Below are 23,915 nucleotides of genomic sequence, written 5' to 3'. Positions count from 1 at the left end.
TCAAAGACCCGCATAACCGCCGCTTATCGTCCAATCACGAACTCAAACGAGCGGCAGGGCTGGCGATAAGCCGCTCAAGCTTCTGGATCACGATGGACTGAGTGGGGCTCGTGCCCGGTTATGGTTGTTTTTGGGCAGCTGCACTTTTTTCTGCTCGGCTTCATCCGCGCTGGCCAATGGCGGCACTTGCCATGATGAAACTTTTTTCATCCACCAGCAGGCCGCAGTGGGGCGTCCAGCTATCTGCTTGCGGCAGCCGCAACCCTTGGCTCTTGCTTCCCCTGGCCAAAACGATGACGTCCGGCGTCGGCTTTGCGTTGGTCGGACGAATGGACCGAGGTTACAGAGCAGCTCTTTGGGAGTGAGATATAGCAAACCATCGAGAGCTTTTGGATCTTGTAAGTGAGTATATATATCAAGGGCACGCCACGCCAGGATCATGATGGCCTGATTCGAGCACACTCGCACACTCACACACACACACTTTCCACTCACACTTACACTTACATACACACACACACTTTCGACATCTTGCATCTGGCCATCTGACATCCACTTGCAACATTACCCTTCCTTCTACTATTATCATTCCACTTCTGCATATCTAAGTTACCGTCCATCTATTCTATCCGCCATGGCGGGATTACCTTCAACAGACTCCTCTTCAACTCTAGAGGGAGCAGCTACAGATGTGGATAAAGAGCTACATTTCCAGCCCATCCGCCGACCTTCCAACGCTGCGAGACGCGGTTCAACTGCTTCAAGAGCTTCAAGACGCGGTTCAATTTCTGCAAGGTCCCAAAAGGAGACCTACGACCCCAACCTCGATGTCAACTTGCCCTATCGCACCCTTAGCCGCGATGCCAACTTCGATGAATACCGTGTTACATCTCACACGGGCACTATCCCGGGCCCAATCGAGCCTCCGTCCGTCGCTGGTCCAGGAAACGAAAAGCGTTACCAGTTGGTAACTTTTACCCCTGACGACCCTGAGAACCCCAAGAACTGGTCCAAGGCATACAAATGGTACTGCACCATGGTTGTTGCTCTTACTTGCTTTGTTGTGGCATTTTGTTCGGCTGTCATCACTGCGGATCTGGTTGGCCCGGCTGAGGAATTTCACGTCAGCTTGGAGGTTGCATTTCTCACGATTTCGGTCTTTGTCATTGGCTTTGGTGTTGGTCCCATGGCTTTTGCGCCCCTTTCTGAGGTATTTGGACGACGAGTCATTTAGTAAGTCCACCACTGCGCACAATTAAAGACGGAAAATTATTCAGTACTAACACACTATGTAGCGGATCGACACTTTTCCTGGCCGTCATCTTCATCATCCCCTGCGCCGTCTCAAAGAATATCGGAACCCTGATCGTCTGCCGTGCCATCGATGGCATCGCCTTTTCGGCCCCCATGACCCTGGTCGGCGGTACGCTTGCGGATCTGTGGAGGAACGAGGAGCGTGGTGTTCCCATGGCCGCCTTTTCTGCCGCTCCCTTTATTGGACCTGCTAGTGAGTACCTCTCAAACCAAGTATTTTAACAGAATCAAATCATCTAACCAAATTGCAATCCAGTTGGCCCTCTTGTTGGTGGCTTCCTTGCTGATGGCGCTGGCTGGCGCTGGCTGTATTACATCCAGATTATCCTGGCTGGTGTTGTCTGGATTCTCATCACATTCACCGTCCCCGAAACTTACGCACCTACAATCCTTGCTCGCCGCGCCAAGAAGCTGCGTGAGACCACTGGTGATGAGAGCTACGTTACCGAACAAGACATTGATGAGCGGTCTATGAGCGAACGACTCACCGTTTTCATGGTCCGACCCTTCCAGCTGCTCTTCCAGGAGCTCATTGTCCTCCTCATTTCGCTGTACATGAGCGTTCTCTACGGCTTGCTTTACATGTTCTTCGTTGCTTTCCCCATTGTTTTCCAGGAGGGCAAGGGATGGAATGCCGGCAACACTGGTTTGATGTTCATCCCCTTGGCCGTCGGTGTCCTTCTCTCTGCGGTCTGCTCTCCACTTGTCAACAAGCACTACCTCAAGATGGTTCACAAATACAACGGAAAGCCACCTGCGGAGGTTCGCTTGATTCCCATGATGATCTCTTGCTGGTGCATTCCCATTGGCTTGTTCATCTTCGCATGGACCTCCTACACAGATCTCATCTGGGTCGGCCCCGCTCTGGGTGGCTTCCCCGTTGGCTTCGGCTTCATCTTCCTTTACAACTCTGCAAACAACTACCTGGTCGACTCCTACCAGCACCAAGCCGCTTCTGCCCTTGCCGCCAAGACTTGCATCCGAAGTTTCTGGGGTGCTGGTGTGGTTTTGTTCACTGAACAGATGTACCACCGACTCGGTGACCAGTGGGCCTCTTCGCTGTTGGCATTCATTAGCTTGGCTTGCTGCGCTATTCCCTACTGCTTCTGGATCTGGGGCGCTAAGATCCGTGCTCGCAGCAAGTATGCCTATGGCGGTGATGATGAGGTCGCAGCTCCCACGAACCCCAATGATCTCGAGAAGGCTCAGAGGGTTCCCACCAATGGCAGCGCTGTTCGCGACAATTCCGACAATGATCTTGACCTGAGGAGGGCGAGGAGCTACGTCAGCAACCCATAAGTAAACAAACAACAAGACAAATCACACAAACACCAGACTGCACGAACAAACCAACCAATCGAAACCACCAAATCAAACCAATCATACAATCATACAGCATGATAGACACGATTTTTTCTTTTAGAATGATATCCCCTACGATAGAGATTTTGATTTAGCATTTGGGCGGCGTTTTAAAAATGGATGGATATACCTGGACGATACTCTGCGTATAGGAGAGAATGGTATGGGGTATAGACAGCATACTACACATAATACACTAATGATAAGACTTTACTATATTTGACTTTTTTCATTGCTGTGAGATCGTGATTGACTACCAACTAACAGTGCTCAACTCAACTATCCACCCAGGAAACATTTCCTGTAGTTCCACTTGCATACGTGTAACTTGAATACCAGGACTAATCCACTATTGTACAAGATCCATCTCTGTCGATCTTTTCGGCCTCTGCCGAAAGCTGGAGCCCACTTGTCGGATGCAAGTCAAGCTCCCAGCCTTCGAGACCCACCGTGGCAACGACGATGGGGGCAGCACGGCCATCACATGATATCGGATGAAGAAAACATGAGTACTTGGTCGAAAGACGAAAACAGGGGTATAAAACAAATAAAAAGAAAAATCATCAATCATCTTCTGGGCGGACTGGGGCATAAGTAGCTATGACTGGCTGTGTCTTGGTGCCTACAACGCTAGTCTCTGCTTTTACCAATGTGGACGATGCCTTGCGATGTCGTCGGAAGAAGTAACTGCAACATTAATCTGTCAGCACCGAGAAGAGGAAAGGAACCAATAGAGGAGAAACTGTGAGAAGGGGGAAGGCTTTTGACTTACATGAATGCTCCTATGGCGGCGAGGAGGACTGGGACGCCGAGACCGACACTGACACCGATGATGACGGCGTTGCTCACGCGGTGCTTCCCGGAATTTTCTCCGGTTGATGAATCACCTGCGGCTGAACCTGGGGTTGATGATGTGCTTGTTGGAGGAGGAGGAGGGGGTGGAGTGTAGGACTTTGGCTTGCCGGATGAGCTTGTCATGGTCACGGCGTCGTCTTGAAAGTCGACCGTCTGAAAGGTGGATGCGGGACCTGTAGTCCAAGCAACAGACACGCCGGGTGTGATGGTCGACGTGAGCGTCTTTGTGACAACGGTTCTTTGCACACTTTGCATGGAGGCTGGGCAGTTGATCAGGCCGGAGGAGGCGCAGACGGTGGCTGATATGGTCTCAGTGGTGACTGTGCTTGTCACAGAGGGGCCATCGGCACGTTTCTTGGGGGCAGATGATGCAGCTGTTGTGGTGGCTGTTGTTGTGACTATAGTCGGTGGTGAGGATTTGCTGGTAATACAGGCTGCTGCCAGCGTGGTGAAGAAGAGAGGAATCTCTGTCTCTGGCGAAGGGCCCCAGGTGTTGCCGAGGAGTTCAACAGAGGCGCCAGCTGCGGCACCGATGCCAAAGGTGAAGCCCTGGTCTATGGTTAACTGACAGTTGTCAGTGTCGGTATCGCCGTCGTCTCTCTTTTTGAGAGAGTCGACTTCATTGAGAGTGATGTTTGTGATGAACTCGGCAACGTTGGCGTATATGCGAGCTTCCACTCCGGCACCGACTTTGAGGGGTCCTGAGACTTCTGATCCGACGTGGAGGGAGCCCAAAAAGGTCTCAAAGGCGATGCCAATGCGAGCCTCCACGCGGAGGATTGCCTTTAGGATGACTTGGCCGTATTGGATTGTTACGGGGAGGAATGCAATCTTGCCTCCATCGCTGTAGAGGGGCCTTTGTTAGCAGCTATTCATATGTTCTTGTACTGTGCCTTATCGTGGCACGACATGGAATGAAGAGACTTACAAGTCGATTTTCGAGGCTTCTTCGCTAAATAGGGCAATCTGGGTTATTATGTTGTCGAAGCGGACATGAAACCCGCTGCGGATATCGATCTCGCTGTCAACGCTGAAAATAAGATCAATAGAGAAGACGGCACCCAGGAGCAACTCGTCATCAAGGGACACACCGACAATCGTTTTGGATTGATATATATTGAAGGTGTATGTCATGCTGGCTGCGAGGATGGTGTCAATCTCCATGTAAATCTCCAGGTCTGTCAAGTTCACGGCCACGTTGTACTCTGGCAGCTTGAGGTCGAGATTCAGGTCGATGGGCGGAGGGCCAATTTCCTCAATCTTGTTGAATGTTCCTTTGATGTCTGTGATTGTGAAATTGTCCAAAACATCCTCTGCAAAGTCCTTTGCCCAATGCGTGAGGTTGTTGAATGTGTTCTCGAAGCTGTCTTTGGCTTGGCCAATGGCAGCACTGACATTGAACGCGCCTTGGGCAGTGAGCTTCGCGCTGGCCTGGCCTTTGACGTAGCATTTTGTGCATACGATGGTGACAGTCGCTGGGCTGTCATCGAGAAAAGGGCTTTTGAATGATGCTGTTAGAAGGGCAACTCTACGTAAAGAAAAGAGAAGCTAGTAACACTTACTACTTGAAGATTGTTTGCCCGTCGAGGCCTAGGGAAAAGGAAGTCGAATTGTCAAATATGACATTTGTGCCGGTTCTCTTCACTCTGTTGGCAAGCCGCCTACGGACCTCATGTACAGTCTCATCGGCCGACTTTCCAGGCAGGTTTCTGACAACGAGCTCCGAAGATGCGGCAAACGGCAGCAATACGCACAGCCAGCTGAGCAAGAAGAGCAACCTCAATGCCATTGTGGACTAGATTTTAATGACAGCGCTTAAGCCGGAAGCAATCTGTTACACTTCATCTAGAAAACGTGTCGAACCGGCACTAACACAATGCGGCACCATCTCGACTCTTAAGAAAACAAGCCCAACCCCCCGTCTGCTCGCGCCAAGCGCTTCTCAATTGCGCGAGGCAAGGCTGCGACAGCAAAATGCGGCTCTTGCGCAGGTCAGCCCGGCCTCGGTTACAGAAATCTGTGCGTTGGCCCGACTAGGACCGCATACATGTATGGTGGACTGCAAATATAGAAGCTCAGCGAAGAGAAAAACAGCTGGAACCAACGCGTGGTTGCAGCTGTGTGGAGAGAGTGCAAGGGTTTCCATGCTGTTGGGTGACCTCGAAACACCCAGACCCTTGTTTCACCCATCCATGCTTAATCCTTTCGTGCGGAGACGCAGGAGATGAAAGCTGCATTCCGCGGTTTCAGCTCAATGGGCTCATTGTTGCTGCGACTAGCCGCCGGCCGCCGGCCGCATGCAATTGCATCGGCGGAGATGCCGCGGAGGAACTAGACTCGCCGTCGCAATAAGAAAATGAGGTCACTCAACCCGGTCTCGCAGCTTTTTGGCATTGGTGTTGGTAGCAAGTGTGTGAGTGTGTCTGTAAGTGTGGCTGTGTCAGAGTTCGGTTGATTGAATCGTCTGTATGTACGTGTAAGTAAGGCGTACGACTGCTTTGACGGGCTCCACAAGGATCAAACTAACGCTCTCGAGAAGCAAAAATAGGTTTCATCTTTGCTGTCTGTGAGTTTTGGGGGATTACCAAGAGGATGCCTAACCTGGTGTGATCAAGTTGCGCGAGTAGCTGCATGGGGCTAAGCAGTTTGCTGGGACAGGGGGAGGTTTGCATCACGTAGAGTGTCTGGTGACTGTCGTTTTTGACAGAGCCGCATTTACGGATATATGGCTGTGGGATGACCGAAAGAACGATAGGCAAACGCGGACGAATGTAAGCTTAGGGTTACAACAAAGATAGGTGCTGTGTATATAGTCAAGGGTTCAAGTTGTTAGTTGCAGCAATTGATCCTAGGGTATCCGCTTCACCCGTCTATTAGTTCTTACAACACCAAGTCTCTTGTCAATGCACGGTAACCTATCGTAGAAGCGGCGAATTTTCACTGAATGAGGCAATTTTTCGGAGACGTCTTTACACACTAAGGAAACATTCTCATGTGATAGTCCTTGCTAACGGTTGCGAGTTGTCAGAGATCTTTCTTTTAACGTAACTGCAAGTATGACCATAGATGGCTCTGGATATACATTTCTTGTCATTGGCTGCCTTTGAATCCCCCAATCCAAGTCCATTTCATGTCATAAATACATATCTAAGTTGTCTAGTCTGACCACATGCACGGAGAGCTACAATAAGACATGCTGCCCTGCTACCCAAAGACAAGAAAACAGTATCCGCCCAGTATCCGCCCCGCCGTGAGAAGATTTCCAGTAGCGCAAGTATACCTATTTATAGTTATCTACATATTGAGATATAATGCAAGATAGAGAATCTAGCAATGCGTCAATTAATATCACCCAATTCGGAACAAGGCAGAAGGTCTATTTAGATCGGCTACCTAAAAAATAGTCGCAAAAAAGACTTTGTGACCATGTGGCATGTCGGTTACCGGCTATGCAACGATGAATGTTACCTATTAGGTGCAGACATGCAGTTGTGGATCTGTCAGGATAATGGAAACTGCTGCTGCTTCGAGGAATATGCTGATTGAAGATAGAATTCTTCTTACAAATCGTAATTGCTTTAGCAAACTTATTGCGGCATAGACTAATAGGCTTGGCCATATGCTATGTCTCCAACTTGTTGTAACTGGTTGCAACTGGTTGCAACAAAAGACATGAGTACATATTTATCTTAGTGATAGTAATAAGCACTATGTTCTAAGTATGCATGCAGTTCCGAATGAAGTACTTGCCGAAATCCCGCGAGAACCGAGAGTGGTGGAAACATCACATCCGGGCCCATAGTGCAAATTACAGGCTGACACATGACAAGGACTACTAACAATAGATAAGTGGCTTAAAGAACAACTCAGATTGTTATTATTCTAAGGCTATGGGAACTTCTAAAGCTTGAAAAGGCTACCCCAAGTCTTGATAGTTGTGTTCAAAACGGACCGAATATCGCTGGGTCCCGTTGCTGCCTTCTTGGTGGAGGAGGTCTGTTGTCCCCATTGTATCTCCCAGGCCATCAACTTCGTGTGGAAAGCGGTCTGGTTGTAGTTTGCGGGCTTGGTTGTCGCAAGATAGTCGATGAACTGCTGCCATCGTTCGACATAGTAAGTGCCAACCAATCCGGCCCACTGCTTCGAGGCGTAGTCCTCGATGTTGCCTTGAGGGCCCCACAGCGTGATTTGGTTGCGGGCGTTGTACTCAAGGAAGTTGGCCGTTGATGGACCACTTGCACGAGCCTCGTTGATCCAAGGTGTAAGTTGGAAGTGCACGTTGGTAGCGAGCACAGCATCGAGAGTCTTTAAGAGAGCAATGAGCTTGGCACCGCGAGACTTGATGACACTGGAGCTTGCTGAGCTGGTGTATGCATCAACGAGATCCTTGTAAAGGCCGTCAAATTCGTTGACGAGAACCTGGCGGGTCCAGTCAACAAGATCGTACTGGTACGCCGGGTTGGCGAATAGCTGGATGTCCTGGAGACCGGCCTTGAAGAGCTCATTCCAGGCCTCAACCATGACCGCCGGGTTGTAGGTGATGGCAGTTGGATGGTGACCGGTGCGACCCAAGAGACCGCTAGTGCTGGGCACCAGCTCCAAGATCGACTTGGGCACAGCAGTAATTGTCAAGTTGGTGTTGTTGAACACGGTAGGCCTCAGAAGCTCCCATCCGGTATACAGGCTCTTCACGTTCGTGGTGCCGTATCTGGCCGAGACCCAATCATGGAAATACGTCTCGGTGTCGATAGGCTTAGGGCTCCAAGCCTGATCCAACAACAGGTCATACATGATTTCGTTGCCCTCCTGGCCTTCCATTGTCAAACCGAACCCAACGAGAGAGCTTGAGCTGCGCACTGCATCCATTGAGTTGATGGTGACGTTCTCGATCTGGCCATACAAGCCCATGTTACCGCCATAGTCGTGGAGCTCACACCAAATCCAAGGCTTGCCATAGAAGGAGTTGGTCCGGAGCCACTGGGGGGCAGATTCAGCAAACAGGTCGAGGAGCAACATGTCCGAGTTTACGGGAATACCACCCAAGAAAGACTCAATGCGGTCGTTCGACCAGAAGGCGCTGTCACTTGAGAACAACCAGGCCTGCATAACCCAGACGGCATCGGGATCAGCGGCCTTGAGGGCAGTCCAAGTGTTGTGGCTGACGTTTTGAAGGTATCCCAGGTCACCAGAGAGCGGCTGGTTTTCGTTGAACTGATCCAAAGTCCAAAAGTTGGTAACATTTCCATATAGCTCCTGCTGCTTGCTGATGAAGAGCTTTTGCAGCTGAGCAAAACGGGGGTCAAATGGGTTGATGTAAGTATCACCGCTCAATTCCGTAGGAAAGTTTGACCAGAGAGGGCTTGTCGACAGAGAAATGTCAGGGAACACGCGAGAGATGTTGCGAGGAACGAATCCTGGGAAGGCCGGCAGGATGGGCGTGATGCCGAGCTCTTCCATACGATCCAAGATCTTGAGCTGGAGATCAAACTGGCTGTCGACCCAGGATTGAGGCATGGATCCGCCCCACGATCCTTGAATATTGCCAAAGTGGTTCCACGCCAGGAAAGCAGGTCCACTGATGAAGGAGTTGATCTCATCAGCATTCAGGCCAATTTCAGTAAAGACCTCGATGAAGATCTTCTCGACACCAATCCAAGCAAGGGCCAGATTGATACCACGGAGGGCCATCCAGTCCAGCTGCGTCTCCCAATCCTCCCATGTCCAGAAGGCACTGGTATAAGAGGTTGTGACTGAACGATATGGTCAGTACATGTACTCAATGCTATTGAGCATTCATTTTACGTGGAACTGAACCTACCGGTGTTCCAGTGGTAGCGGTAAGGGACGACACTGGTGCCCTTCAGGGGAGACTTGGGCTGGGGAAGTCGTTTCGGAGCTTGATCCAGCTGGCTCCCCACAAACCACCAAATGTCGACATTTGCCTCGCTAGACAGATATTTATGAAGACTGCAACATTACATTGGGAAAACTCATCAGCGCCGGCACAAAAAGGGATGGCTACGAAGAAACTCACCCTGACAGCAGAGCACTGGTCGTCGTACCCTCAATTCGGATCTTTCCATCCTTTGTCGAGGACACGGCATAGCTATCGTTGGTAAGGCCAGAGACCTGCGCAGGCTCAATGACAAACTCAAACGAGTCTACATGCTGTGGGAGACGGCGCTTGACAAGAGATTCAACGCCGGCAGTCGGGTCACAGCTGGACGCAGCAGCGCCAATGGCCGAGAGCAGCCAGACGCAGGACTTGAAGGCACGCATTACGGGCGAGCGAGTTGCTGATGCTGCAACGGAGTCGATGTGCTCTGCTGGAGGGGAAAGTTCAAAGACATCTTCCGGACGCTTTAGGGACCGAACTCTTATAAGAATCTCACGGCGAACATGGATGTCACCACCGCATGAAGCTAGTTTACATGTGGGGGTTTTACAGCATTCTGCAAGATGGAGCGTTGAAGCGACAACCACGTGGGATCGTGAAGCTGTCAACTAGACAAGGGTTGAGGAAACCCGGCAAGGGGGTTGGTGGGGAGAGGGCGCGGCACTTGACCGCGAGTTCGGAGCCTCTCAATGGCAATTGTCGGTGACACAATTCAAGAGATTAAAGAGAATTCAAGAAGAAGAAGAAACAAACGAAATAAAACCAAGGTTGGTGTCTCGATCTGATCCCAGAGCCGGAATCTGCAATGTAACGTTGAGTCGTGACTTTTAGCGCTTGATAGCGATTGATCAACGGTTCCATGCACGTCTTTCGCATATTCGGTGCCTGGGGCCGAGACACCTTCGGTAACCCCGGCACTTTTGTACACCGAATGTCCATCTTTATCGACATTTAGAATAGACATCCTTAACTTGCATGGTTGAACAGGCTTAAAGATACGGAGCATTTATTCTGCCCAAGGTACGGAGTATAGCAGGTCCAATGAGATAAAAGATGTCAGCAACGTTTCCAGGCACAGCAAGTTAGCTCGGGGTTTATTGTGGCGTGAGCGTTTGCTTTCGGTCCCTGATCTGCCGTAGCTATTTCTGCTAGGATGAAAAGGGTTTGGGGATGACGGATATAAAATGTCTTACCAAGGCGTGGATAGAATGGTTCATGATTTGACAGCTAACGTGGGGAGTTGGAGATGGTGGGACCCTGGAGATGGCATCCATCCAGGCACTAGCATCCCACTCACTCCACAGACACGGTCCCGGCTGTCTGGCGATTGGCGAATGAATACGATGAATTTGATGCATGTGGAAGGCTACGGAATACATCCAAGGCAAGAGATGCCTCTGCGTGTTGTGAGTAAGTTCATGTATGTTTCGCTATGAGATGTGTTGGTATCTACAGACAGACGATTAAACCCTGTACGTAGCTGCGCTTTTGCCACTCTTTCTTTACTCACAGGTGAATAGCTAATAAAAAATAAATAAAACACCCAAGATAACTAAGCAGCTCTTTGGTATCTGCTACTGTTGCTACTTTCTCTTGTTATATGTATTTTAATTGAGTATCTGCTAATATTATTATATGTTCCTGGTATCTGCTACTATAGCTACCTGTACGTTTCTTCATCGGGAGTGAGCTTCTGGTACTATTACTCATCCATCACTTCTGCAGTTAAGAACTGTAATATAAGATACTGGATATAAGTTAGGGCGCTAGCTAGCATTTCCCAAACCTTACGCTGTGACACATGGCATTGTCTCTCCGAATACCGACTGATGTATGAATCCTTGCATTATCGCGTACTAACGACCCGTTCCGAATACTACTCTAGATGTATTGTATGGTACACACACGAAGTCTCGTTTGGCGTAGCGTGTACCAACTTACACTACACTATTCAGGTCACGATGGGCAAGATCCACAAGCTACGCTGTTCCTGAATACATGCATGTTTTCCCACGTGGAGAGCGAGAGTATAGAGTAACAGCTCGCGTGACACGTGCGTGCTGAGCACAGTTTTTAACCTTAAACATGTGAAAGTGAATACATGTATATATGGCCGATATGGGAGGTGGTATTCTGTACAGATATCTGTATGACACAAGGCTGTTTGGCAGGTTATGAATCACATGAATGGGATTTATACCATGAATCAAGTCAATCTATGCTGTGTATATAATTTTCAGTGGATATAACTATAGCTGGCAACAGACAAAATCTTCATCCTTTACCCAACATTACTGTCGATACTGTAAATCAAGCCGTTCCAAGTCCTGATACCGATTGCTCAAAGCCCGTCTATCTATATATGCCCCTGCATCAACAAATGGCACTCTCTTGCAAGTTTTCTAGCCTCAGCCGATAAGAGATCCTGCTCTTCACTCACTTGCAACAGCGTGCGTCGCCAAGTCTCCCAATGTTGTGCCATCGTGCCTTGAACAGCATGCTGCTGTCCAGGCTGCCCGCCAAGCACAGGCCTTGACCAATTCCTCACCTCCTCTGGGTTCAAATCTTTCAACAGCTTTGTCCCGGCTACGGTAAGCCAAGCATGTATCTCGCCTACGACGACCTCGAGCCCCGGACGCCTCAAGCAAGCCAGATTCAAGAGCTCGTACCCCCAGTTTTCTGTTACGCCGCCGAGGCCTCGAACGTACAGATTGGCTTCTACTGTACCAATTGAGGTATAATGCTGACGTACTTTGGCTTGTTTGTCCTCAGGTATTGGCTCTCCTATTATCTCCCAGCCGTTCAAGCCACGCATATGAGACCGATATAGGTCACTCCACATGTTCCGAAGACCTGGGAGAACTGCCCAGTTGATTGCTCCGGGCGGCAGTTCCTGGATGGATTCGAGAAGATTTAGAAGCTTCTCGCGCTCATCGCTCAACTCTACCAGGGCTTCGCATAGTAATCCCATGAGGCGATACAGTTTGGTGGGTGGGTTGGCATCGTCCAGCACAGGCGCAGCTATTAATACCGCGGTCTCATTGGAAGTCAGGTTTCCATCGAGATAGTCGCCTAGGTAGATGAAAACGTCCTCATCTTCGTGGTAGCCATCGCTCTGTTGTAGTTGTCGTAATTGAATGATGTGTAGTTTGAGCCATTCCACCGTAGTCGGCATCGCGATTCTCTGATAACAAGACAGGATGATGAATATGGCGGAGAACGACAATACGAGATATGAGATGGAAAATTGACAGAAACAAGATTTTCAATAAAATCGCCCAAGGTTGATGGCGTTTGTTCAGCTGGGCGATGGAAAGCTCCGGATATGGGCTAGCAGAATGTTAATTGTTTGCGCTGCACTGTGTCCGTAGTATTCGCCTCACTGCAAGAAAATATCGGAAGAGACCGCCAGGCGGGAAGGAATAGAGTCAAGAATTGGCTCAAGCAAAGCTCGGCGAAAGATTGGATGGATTCAATAAAGCTGATACGATGCTGTGCAGATCAGTTGGGCTGCTCTACATACCACCTACGTACATATACATTACATACATGCACTCGTAAGGGACAGGCTCACATCCACGTATCAATGCATATGCATATGTACACCTACATATGCACATGTACGAGGCAGAAATGGCCTGGTCTTTTGAAGGGGGCTGCAAAAGGTGCATGCCGCCATGTATGAACAACCTGGACGCATTAAGCGACTGTAACTCTGGTGACGCACCGCATCCAGCGGAAACACTCTCATGGTCGGATCCTACGGTTAGCCACGTCACCAAAGGAGTCGCCCTGCGGGAGAACAAGAGTGGTGAGCATTGATGATGGTGAGCAACTCAGCAGATTCAGCAGTTGAACGTGAAGCAATGGTCCCTTGCATGAGTTATGCTAGTAAGACGAAACGAAGCCGGATCCTTGTCAAGTGTCAGAGAATAGCCGGACCCGGTAGTTGTTGAGATGGTAGCATCAGCCCCTAGTATCATATTATCTCCACTAATACAAGGCAGACGTGTTTAGAGAATAGATGTTGGAGGAATAATTGAGAGAAAAAAGGGCGGTCTATCTCTTGAGCTTTCTTTCTTGGCTAGTACTTTACTATGGTGTGTTTCGATTGGCGCTTCTGATTGTGATTGTGCTTGCTTAGCCGACAAGATGACCGGGGTAAGTGGTGTTTTGTTGGAGTTTTGTAGAATAGATTTGGGCTCGCAGATTCAATCTCTCTGGGTAGCATGTTCTGCGACAGTAAAATATATTTTGCTGGCATGAAACAGTACTTAGACCCGATCAATTTTCTACAAAATAATTTTACTTTCTCGCACCTGTTCACAGAGATATTCATATATACAAGCCTGCTTGGTACCACTGAGGTTTGAGTGGTTATGTATCTTTGAATTCGTATATCTAGTCTCTCATGGAATCGAGATACTGGACGTCTATTCCTATTGTTAACTACACAAGTAGCCATATAAACCCAGGCGTATCCCCTCAATCTGCGGGTTGTGGCTGTCCTGGGTCCCCAGTACTCTTTGGCGTGTGACTTCAGCCCCTGTGGATTTAAGATCAAAAGCCTCACCACCAAGTGCAATAGTACGGTGTGATATCAATCTAGAGCTCAAATCTACGCCAGTTTACATCTAGCAATGTCATAGGCGCCATCCTTCGGAACAAGGATAACTTCCGCGGCAACGTCTAGCGAATCCAAGTAGCCTGGTCGATCCCCAGTTTAGCTTCAGCACAGACCGTTCATCAGACGATTTCAGCGACGGTCACGGCTCCATCCTCAATATGCATGTAGTAATGCTTATTCATATCGCCAGTGGACTCAAAGATAACAGATAGCCGCCGGGGTGTAAAGGCGATCTGGTCATCTGCTACCTGGGAACTAGCTATTGTTGCAAAGCTAGGGAAGTGAGCAGATCTGAGAGCAACCCTACCAGACAGTTTCTGATGCTCCGTCTCGGAGAGAAATCTCACCGAGTGTGGGAATTTCAGCCCTTGAAAGAGTTGAGCGCCGGGTTGAGACTTCAAATATTACATGTATGTAGACCAAAAAGAGCTGAACAAGACAAAAGGCGGATTTCAGGCGAAACAACTCTGCGTTGAAATCCATCGCCTTCAGCTGCCAGGCATTGAATTATAGCTTTGATTGCCATTTGATGAGCAATACTTGGCGAAAACTACGTGCAAGCGGGGAGACTCTTCGTACAATCAATCGCTGAGCTGCCCACATGTACACTTAAAATGTCGAAACCCATATTGTCGTCGTAAAAGGTAAGGAGTGCGGAGAGCACCTGGTCGATCGCATTTCATGGGTGTGCCGCGCCATGTAACATCAAGGCTTGCATAGTAAGTGCTGTCATACTGTACAAAAGCAGAGAGAGGTATTACATGATACTACTCCAGAGACTGTCTTGGATTAGTATAGACTTACGCGCATTCACGGGGTATTACGAGATGCGCTCTCGGGAGACTTCCTATCCATGTATACAAAATGTCATTCGGGCTACTAAAAGGTAATTGCTGTGAAACTGTGTTTTATTACCTTGTTGATCCTTGCCGCCCTTATTCTTGTTTGTGCTCGGACCATTAATCTCATAGGGACACAAAGGTGGAACATTGAGCTTTGTACGAGTATACTGATAGTATTTGAAATCTCCGTGGATGTCAATTATTGCTTCGTACATGCAAGTAGCAGCTGCTTATTTACCTGTAGCTTCCCACCGCCTCGTAGGAGCCTCATTGTGTCATTCCCTTGTCTTTATTCGTATTCCGCGGCCAGTTAGAAGTTCTCAAATCGCATTGTCCGCCTCGACAGCCACAAGATGCGGTCTGCTTATGTGCACGCGATCTGGGGCCTGCTAGTCCACGACAGTCTTGCTGCTTTGGCCCCGTCCGCAACCATTCCCGACTGTGATGTAACCTACCGGGGTATCAATCGCAATGGGGTGGAAGCGTTCTTGAATATCCCGTATGGCATGACCACGTCCGGCGCGCATCGTTTCAAACCGCCTCGACTTTATATCCCAGTCCCTGGGGAAACGGTCTACGCGGATTCGTATGGGCCAGCTTGTCCTCAGGCCTTGGGAGGCTGGGTAGCGCCCTTGTCTTTGACAAATGTCACTCGGATTTCGGAAGATTGCTTGAATCTTAACATTGTCAGGCCAAAAGGAACAAAACCAAATGACTTGCTTCCTGTTATGATATATATCCACGGTGGTAGCTTCTGGGCCGGCCAAAACAGCGAGATAACTACTACTCCGGATGGCTTAATCCTTGAATCGGTCAAGAATGGGCTCCCAATTATGCATGTTGGCATGAATTATCGCCTTGGGTGTAAGTTGTAATGATTTCAATGTTCCCTGAGTACATAACGTTAGAGGTGAGTGCGCAATGGCTTACACGGATATAGTCTTTGGATTCGCTCAGTCTGATGCTCTAAAGGCGGAACGCTCTAACAATGCTGGATTGAGAGATCAACGGCTTGCTATGGAGTGGGTTCGAGACAACATTGCGCATTTCGGTGGCGATCCCTCGAAAATAACAGTATTTGGTCAATCTTCCGGAGGTATGAGATTTATTTCTATGAGTGCACAAAGTATCTTCATTGCTGATAACTTTTTTTTTGACGATATAGGTCTAGCCGTGGGTATGCATATCCTATCATTTGGCGGCAAGCAGCCTGTGCCCTTTCGCAATGCAATCGCCTCAAGTGGTGCTTTGGAGCCTGGAGTCGTTTCAAACATTACAGAAAATGCCATGAAAGCCGTTGTGGACTATGTTGGATGCAATGAGACCGACTTTCACTCTCTTGATACCCTACTATGTCTTCGTAACCACAGTATGGACTCTCTACTCCAGGCCTCTCTGAAGACTTATCGATCCGACATCAATGTTGGTGACATTTGGCTACCTTCCATCGACGGCGATTTTCTACCGGAGTGTCCTGCAGCTCTCCTTAAACAAGGGAAATTTGCCAAGAACCTCAATGTGATGTTGAGTTGGTGTGAGGACGATGTCACACTCTTTACTGACGAGAGCATCTCAACTGCCGACGATACTCGAGATTTCATCGCAAACTATGTGCCGAATCTGTCCAGTGAAAATCTTGATGAGCTTCTCTCGCTTTATCCTGGGTCTGATTTCGCCACCAACGGAGAGCTGTCCTCAGAGTTCTATCGTACTGCCAGGATCTTTCGAGACATTGTCATGACATGCCCGGCGCTTTATTTTGGCGAAGGTGTTGCCGAGCAGAATGCAAATACAGTGTACTTCTATCACTGGAACCAGACTATTTTGGGTCCTGTTTTGGAACATCTTGGCCATCCTCCTGGCATGGGCCCTATTCACACAGCCGAGTTCGCATATGTCTTTGGAAACCTCTCACACTATGAGATGGATGGCGTTCCCTTCAACCCTTCGCCTTCTGATATTGAGCTCACAGTCAGGGCTTCAAGATCCTTCTCTACCTTTGTTAACGTTGGTGAGCCGGGGTTACCAAACCGCCATACGTTTCGGGGCTTCAATCCAGCTTTTGAAAGACCGGGCCAGACCAAAGTCTTTATCGTTGGGGGGCCGGATGAGGGCCTCTCTTACATCGATGGGCTACAGGCTAATCGGGCCTTGGCCTCGCAAAAAATCAGAGAGCGATGTTCTTTTCTTAATTCAGATGAGGTATTGAAAGAGCTCGGAACCTAAAGGGGATACTGAGCTGGAGTGGTTACTGCGAATCCTGCAGACGCTTTGCTATTCTGAAAGGCATTACTTCGTCTAAATTACACCTTTTAATATTGTACATTTAATTGCTGAGACATTCTCAACCTTAATTTTTAAACCCTACATTTACAATTTGCTCCAGCGTTTTGAATCCGTCGTGGGCGTACCCTTTTGTGACGTCTACCTTGTACTGCTTTCCGTCCACCTTGATAATGCCGTATCCCACATCTGTCCACGCCGCTCTTACACCCTGAAACATGTTCACGAAAGCACGGCCAATTCTTCGGAAAGGCATGGTGAATAGATGTTCCATGTCGAATTTGAACAAAGCCTTCTTCCGTGCCTCTTCTTCAAGCTGCAGCTCGAGTCGTCTCAGCTCCGGCACGTATTCGCTCGGAAGTGAGAAGCGGGTCTTGAGTGCAACATTATCAAGCTCTGTCCTGATGACCTTGGGCTGAAGCAAGGGGACCATTCGCTTGACTGTCACTTCGAGTTGGGGCACACCAGCGGCGATTCCTGGCCGTGTGGCCGCTTGACCCGCCGCTTGAAGGGGTGGCAGCACACGGATACTGCTGACGATGTTGGGGGTCTTTGAGATGAGATAGAAGCCCATGGCTCCGAGCAGAGCATATGACGCCCCAAAGGTAAAGCCAACCCATTGCGGGATGCCCTCTGGCTGCTGGATGGCCGTTGGGCCGGTCAGCACCGTCCAGGTGATTATAGATAGACCGCTCGACCAGCATCCGAAATAGAACCAGAAATGCGAGGGTGCTTCGTATAGCAGGGTTGGTGTCTGCTTGGACGCCAAGCTCTTCACAAAGGCATATCGGCTGGGGGCTATTGAAGCTGACGGCGACGCGGAAGAGCTCGTTGGGCTTGTTGGTGATTTCGATTTGATGTCTTTAGGGAGTTTCGGTTGGGATTTCGGTGTCGCAGAGGCGCGCAGCCGCAATGATGCTGTGAAGAATCGGGATTGAGTGGATGTGAGGTCTGAGAAAGTTGTTCGCGGGGTCAAGGGCGCCCGCGGGCATGGGAAGAGGCGAAAGCCCCTCGCGAAACTCGCCATGGTTGGGCGACAGCAGTGAGTTGAAGCTCTGTTGATGAATGAACTGTGATACAATTGACTTTGGGCGACTCAATTGGCTTCTTGTGTCATAAAGCGGCTGCCATCACTTGCAATGGCCGATGTGGTGAAGCTATCGCAAGCACTTACATGTAGAAAATGTTGATAATCAGGCGATCTAAGAACTGCCGTATCTCTGGCCTAGCGCTAAGATAACAAGTTAAGCCTGTACCTAGGCCGAGAGCATGTTAAGTGTGTGCGTCCATGTCCCTAGAAAACAGCGCATTCTCCACTTGCGCTACAGGACAGCTGTTGTACCTTAAGGTGTTAGTACTTGATGATTGGGATTTCGCAGAGCATTAACTGAGCTACGGATAATGTAGTATGATCATAATTGGAAGAATAAATTCCTTGTAATAAGACCACGTAATTTTTATTTTTCGTTTGTTTGACTTAAGTATAATATTATAATATTTCTTTACCATGTTAAAAAGCTTCCACGAATTCTTCCGTGCGGCATTCCGTTAGTACCAGAAACTTCCCGGCGCCTTGCACCCCACCAAAAAAAGGCCCGTGGTCTGTGCGCGCCTTTCAACAGGGCCGATTCCCAACAGCAAAGAAAGCTCTCATCTGCGAGCATTTGAGCCTCTTCGCTTGAGCATCACCACCAAAAACTCGCCTTTGCGTCTTGGTCAATTGGGCTCCAATGGCTTCACTTGCGGCGGCGTGCCGCATTTCATCCCGCCTTGCAAGCGGCCGGGCCGCCCGCGGTACGTGTCCCGTCCCGTGCGCCGTTGCGCGCAAACCCTCCCACCGGAGTATAAAATGCAGAGACAGACAGCATGGACGGAGATATGCAGGGAAGACACCGTAGCTAACATGGCATGACCGCTTTTACAGGCTTCACCACTTCGTCGCGATGCCTCGCTGCCCAGAACTTCACCATGCCGGCCCTCTCCCCCACAATGACGGAAGGAAACATCGCCAGCTGGAAGGTTAAAGAGGGCGATTCCTTTAGCGCCGGCGACGTCCTGCTCGAGATCGAAACCGACAAGGCTACCATGGATGTCGAGGCCCAGGATGAAGGCATCATGATGAAGATTATCTCCCAGGATGGTAGCAAGAGCGTCCAGGTAGGCACTCGAATTGCCGTCTTGGCCGATGCCGGAGACGATATCAGCGCTCTTGAGCTGCCTGCGGATGAGCAGCCCCAGCAGTCAGCCCAGAGCACCTCACAGCCCTCAGCGCCCGCGCCGCGGGAAGAGCCAAAGTCTGCTGCAAAGCCCTCTGCAAAGCCAGAATCCGCTGCCAGCGGAACCTACGAGCACAACTACCCTCTGCTCCCCTCAGTCGGCCTTCTTGTACATGAACACGGCATCAGCAAAGAGGATCTGAGCAAGATCAAGGGCACGGGACCCAGCGGACGACTACTAAAGGGCGACGTATTGGCCTTTATCGGTGCTATCAACGCCGATCGCCCCGCCCAGGTGTCTTCGCATTTCAGCAAGCTGGCCCATCTGGACTTGAGCAATATCAAAGTAGCTGAGAAGAAGGCTCCTGCTCCTAAGGCGTCCGAGGCTGCCTCTAAAGCACCGAAAGCTGCTCCCAAGGAGGAAAAGGTCCTTGTCCAACTTCCCATCTCGTTGGAAAGTGTTGTGCAGCTGCAAAGACGTCTTCAGGATTCCGCCGACGTCTCCGTCTCAACAGCCACATTCATCTCCAAGGCCACAGCATTTGCAAACAGCCGTCTACCTGCCGTGCCTCATGCGCCAACTGCCAGTGAGTTGTTCGACGAGGTCCTTGGCCTAGGCAAGGCCAAAGCTACCAAATTCTCTCAGGGAGCCTATGTTCCCACCATCCCCGATTACTCATTCACTGCCTCCCGGAGGGCCTCTACCCCCAAGTCTGACATTATCGACATCTTGGCCGGCCCTGCCAAAAAGTCCAGCTCATCGTCAGCCCAACGGGCTACTCCTAGGCTCGATGCTAGACTTGCTGCCGATGGAATTCACACCTTCAGCCTGCTGGTTCCCAAGGAAGAAAAGGCCAGGGCCGAGCTGTTCTTAGAGCGATGCAAGCTCGCCCTGGAGGAAGTGCCCGAGACATTGATATGAATTTGAACCCCTTCTTGTCAGCTGAATTGTAATTATAATCACGTCCCCCAAAAACTAGACTTTTCAATTATACTTAAACACCATCTTCATTGTCACGTTTCTACTTGTTTCATGAAACTGGATTGACTTCAGGGAGAGCAGGAACAGGAAGCGGCTGAAATTTTAGGGGGGGACTCTAACCCATTCTCAGATTGGTCTTTGGTGGAGAGGTCAAGGTAATTTGCAGTCAGTGTTCGGCAGGGAGAGCACAATGTCATTGTCAGCGACTCATCTGACCCTTGGACACAGGTCAGTGTCGAGACATAATACGCCGGGCGTAATCCGAGAGAAAGGTGGCTTGCAGCTCGGCGTCGAAAGCTAACACTGACTGGGACGAATTGGGGACCTTCGCCAATGTTCGGTAAGCAGGGATACATACTATTCAGGTTGCCATTGCTGCAGTTGCTGTTGCTACCTACTGCTACTGCTGCTACTATTTTGTGCTACGTGTGAGCGATGTTTGTCCGACTGGCTTGGTCTCGGGAGTGAAGGCCACACGCCAGAGCAATTGCAGAACAGGGATGACTTGTCCCATGCATAAACCTTTTTTCTGCCCCCAATTCCCTCCTTTTTTCTTGCCAATATCCCCGTGTCTTAGACATCAGTGTCTGCCTTGTTATCCCAAGTGCGATTGAGAATAACTGCCTTGTCCTATGATCCTTGCCGTGGTTTCACAGCAGAGGGATAGCTTGTGATCTTCAGCCCGAAAGATTTCGACGTTTCTAATTTCTAACCCAGCTGTGCTGTAGGTAGGATTGCTCTTCATGGCCTAGCGCCTCACCACTAACGACGAAATGGTTGCAGCACGGCAAGATTCGACGTTGGACTTCCCCCTTCGAAGCTCTACCACACTCACACTACTCTTTGGCCAAATGCAAGGGTGATCAGGCACGTGGACACTCGCGGCGATGCCGCATCTTGGAAACATCGAATAGCACGCGTCAAGGCCTGGTTGTCCATTTCCAATCATCCCATGGCGCGGCAGCCAGACCCCGAGCTTTCTACACCGGCTGTAGCTTACTGTTCCGTCATTGGGTATGTGAGGCCAGCGGGGTACGCTCGGTGAATGTAGCATGGATGATATGCATCAGGTACGAAGTACGTGGCGCAAGGGATGCTCGCAGCCATCAGGCTCTCAAGTTTATGCGGGCGCTAGTCTTCGGTCTAGACTTTCGCGGACATCGATCTTGGACTCTCGACAGCATTGGTGACTATCGATTTGCAAACTACTGCTATCTAAACGCATGCGAGGGGGCGCCATTTGCATTCAGACGTGTCTACGCAGGCTCATCGAGAAGCATGTGACTATCCTGTTTTGAAGCCCCTACGCAATCGACACGGCGTTAAGAGCCAGACCGCTGTGGACAAAGGCAACGAATGAAGCATGAGCTGGCTGTTGTCACATTATGCTCGCCAAGTGGCACGAACCGTCTCCAGGGCTCGGGTATGTCGACTTGGGTGTAGGCGAAGCTCAGACGTCGTTTACATGTACTAACGGGATAAGCCGCTTCGCTATTTTCAGACACCAAGCTGGCAACATCGGCACTATGACCGCCAGTTTGAAATTGTGGGCGAGTACCGCGAGTACCGAACGCAGTACCTAGTACTCCGTACTTCCCTGTTCCTCGCCTGTCGACTTTGACTCTTTTCGTCATTCTGACGCTCTGGCACTTCCTCGAATCGTGGGCGGATCTTGTCTTACTTGAATATCCCGGTAATTTCACTTGTGACTACGAAACCAAATATGAGAGGATGAAGGATATGCTGTGTATCCTGAGTTTCATCCACCCAAGAGGGAAAAAAATTCGTTTCTCCTCACTTTTTTCGAACCAACGGCACACACGTCAGTTCCAACACGCACATCCATGGTTTGAAAAATTACACAAGGCTGCGATGCCCAACTATGCACATTTAATCGTTTGGCCTCGTTAGACTGACAGCAAGCGCTCCACTCCTTGATGGCCCGTCCACAATTGCGCTTACACGAGGCCCCCCAGTATTCGTTCTGGATAGATACTGTGATGGTTATGTTATTTTCCGAGTGGATTGCATAGAAGATTGCATGTGCCGTCCCGTGTTCATGACAAGGAGAGACAGTGTTGCGAGGCCCCTCAGCTCTCTCTTTCTCTCTCACTCTCTCTCTTTCTCTCCCTATCTCCTCCATGGGGGGCGTACAGGATTTCGTGATCATTGGCCCCCATCCAAGTTGAACGTATCAACCTGTTGGCGTTTGTTGCTCTTAATGATCATCAGCTAGTGCCAAACCGCTGGCTTTCCTTCTTTTGACACCCTTGATGACGCTTTCCTGTGGGGGAAATGTAAAATATCCACGCTACATCACATAAAGAACGACCCAGTAATTCGTCTCTCGTTTAAACGATGAGGGATACGCCCGAAGCCTTTCGATAAGCGTGCTTGGTACATGAAGTTCTCCATAATCTTGGCTGGACCGATGGTACGGCCAATCCCAGGTCTGTCTTTATATGTATGTATTACGGGATATGACCAACACTAACAGCTATCCTGACGGCAGCAGCTCAAAATCTCCTTATCATCCTCGAATGTTTCAGCTGCCAATAAAGCTTCCCCGAAAGGTTGCTTTGGCCAGGATGCTTAAATGACATGCGCGGTACTAGAGTCGCACTGTCTCATAGGCCCATGTCCATGCTGAATGGAGATACATCAAACTGATGCTATACATACAGCTGCAGAGCGGTCTGAGATGGTGAAGGAGCCAAGTCTCCACCTCAAGCGCGATCGGTGCAAGCCCAACTGGGCCTCAAGCTCCTAACTCGGACGGAGATGGGAGCTGCCGGACCAGCTCAGTGCTATTTGCGGCGAGGCTCAGACAAGAGAGAATACCAGGGACTACGGAGCTGAGCCCATCCTTGACGCCACTATTTCCATGTTCATGTCTTTGGCAGAAGCCTTCATCGGTCCTCATTCGTGTAAGATACTCGGTGCCGTTAGAACTCCAAGATGAGAGAGATCTCCGCTACGTCACCGATGGGCAGCAGGCATGAATTCAAAGCCCGACGCCAAGAGGGCCTTTGGGACAACAAGCAAACAGTGTTGGAACGATCAGGCGGGTGCTACGCCCTAGTACATCTTTACCAATCACTCGGAGTCATTAATCCAATGAGGACTTGCCACAGACCACCAAACGGCATATGCTTGAGTCCGAACAGCTCGGGGGTGTGTATTTGCTCCTGTCCCACCCACACGTCAGGCAAATCGCACACCGGTTCCCTTTTGCTAGGTTGATATTTCCCCAGGTGTCACCATTCTTTCAAAAGGTTTGGCTCTTTCAGTCTGACATTACATCCAGCTATCCACTCAATTCGAAGCCGTCGTCGGGCTGTCTCTGCACCAGGGGGTGTCGTGTTAACATCATTCACCCATGGAATAGGGACTGCCTCGTCCGTCTGCTCAGTTGTCATTCCAATCTGCATACTCCCGATCCAATCTTACAGCCATCGCTTCCCAAGAGCCCTTCACTAGCGGGCTAACATCTACGCCGGGAAGACCCTTGAGCATAGGGAGTGACGGGGCGATAACC

General features: G+C 49.8%; 7 protein-coding genes across 7 annotated transcripts; 3 read left to right on the top strand and 4 right to left on the bottom strand.

Moving 5' to 3' along the window:
* Positions 1-220: 220 nt before the first annotated feature.
* V8C40DRAFT_246687 (major facilitator superfamily domain-containing protein) lies at positions 221-2,862 on the top strand. The gene is made up of 3 exons (XM_083216158.1): positions 221-1,233; positions 1,296-1,507; positions 1,571-2,862. The coding sequence occupies exons 1-3, from the start codon at positions 635-637 to the stop codon at positions 2,611-2,613; spliced, it is 1,854 nt and encodes a 617-aa protein (XP_083072561.1). The 5' UTR covers positions 221-634; the 3' UTR covers positions 2,614-2,862.
* Positions 2,863-3,123: 261 nt separating this feature from the next.
* Positions 3,124-5,429, bottom strand: V8C40DRAFT_26455 (uncharacterized protein). Its single transcript, XM_083219545.1, has 4 exons — positions 5,094-5,429; positions 4,460-5,029; positions 3,449-4,375; positions 3,124-3,363 (listed from the first exon to the last, which is right to left on the bottom strand). Exons 1-4 carry the CDS (start codon positions 5,318-5,320, stop codon positions 3,240-3,242), a joined length of 1,848 nt encoding a protein of 615 aa, XP_083072560.1. The 5' UTR covers positions 5,321-5,429; the 3' UTR covers positions 3,124-3,239.
* Positions 5,430-7,385: 1,956 nt separating this feature from the next.
* V8C40DRAFT_246684 (alpha-N-acetylglucosaminidase) lies at positions 7,386-10,153 on the bottom strand. Its single transcript, XM_083216157.1, has 3 exons — positions 9,566-10,153; positions 9,350-9,498; positions 7,386-9,281 (listed from the first exon to the last, which is right to left on the bottom strand). Exons 1-3 carry the CDS (start codon positions 9,808-9,810, stop codon positions 7,432-7,434), a joined length of 2,244 nt encoding a protein of 747 aa, XP_083072559.1. The 5' UTR covers positions 9,811-10,153; the 3' UTR covers positions 7,386-7,431.
* Positions 10,154-11,627: 1,474 nt separating this feature from the next.
* Positions 11,628-12,974, bottom strand: V8C40DRAFT_246682 (uncharacterized protein). The gene is made up of 2 exons (XM_083216156.1): positions 12,811-12,974; positions 11,628-12,757 (listed from the first exon to the last, which is right to left on the bottom strand). Exon 2 carries the CDS (start codon positions 12,600-12,602, stop codon positions 11,784-11,786), a length of 819 nt encoding a protein of 272 aa, XP_083072558.1. The 5' UTR covers positions 12,603-12,757; positions 12,811-12,974; the 3' UTR covers positions 11,628-11,783.
* Positions 12,975-15,187: 2,213 nt separating this feature from the next.
* On the top strand, positions 15,188-17,175 carry V8C40DRAFT_279754 (Alpha/Beta hydrolase protein). The gene is made up of 3 exons (XM_083221284.1): positions 15,188-15,760; positions 15,837-15,992; positions 16,062-17,175. The coding sequence occupies exons 1-3, from the start codon at positions 15,250-15,252 to the stop codon at positions 17,120-17,122; spliced, it is 1,728 nt and encodes a 575-aa protein (XP_083072557.1). The 5' UTR covers positions 15,188-15,249; the 3' UTR covers positions 17,123-17,175.
* Positions 17,084-18,399, bottom strand: V8C40DRAFT_246678 (uncharacterized protein). The gene has a single exon (XM_083216155.1). It carries the CDS (start codon positions 18,204-18,206, stop codon positions 17,247-17,249), a length of 960 nt encoding a protein of 319 aa, XP_083072556.1. The 5' UTR covers positions 18,207-18,399; the 3' UTR covers positions 17,084-17,246.
* A 322-nt stretch (positions 18,400-18,721) lies between these two features.
* Positions 18,722-20,405, top strand: V8C40DRAFT_26416 (uncharacterized protein). Its single transcript, XM_083219516.1, has 2 exons — positions 18,722-18,973; positions 19,104-20,405. Exons 1-2 carry the CDS (start codon positions 18,910-18,912, stop codon positions 20,315-20,317), a joined length of 1,278 nt encoding a protein of 425 aa, XP_083072555.1. The 5' UTR covers positions 18,722-18,909; the 3' UTR covers positions 20,318-20,405.
* The last annotated feature ends 3,510 nt before the right edge of the window (positions 20,406-23,915 follow it).

This window comes from Trichoderma camerunense (assembly GCF_050948025.1).
Source record: "Trichoderma camerunense strain CBS 138272 chromosome Unknown V8C40scaffold_10, whole genome shotgun sequence".
Lineage (NCBI taxonomy): Eukaryota > Fungi > Ascomycota > Sordariomycetes > Hypocreales > Hypocreaceae > Trichoderma > Trichoderma camerunense.
This window is presented reverse-complemented; position numbering and strand designations above follow the sequence as displayed.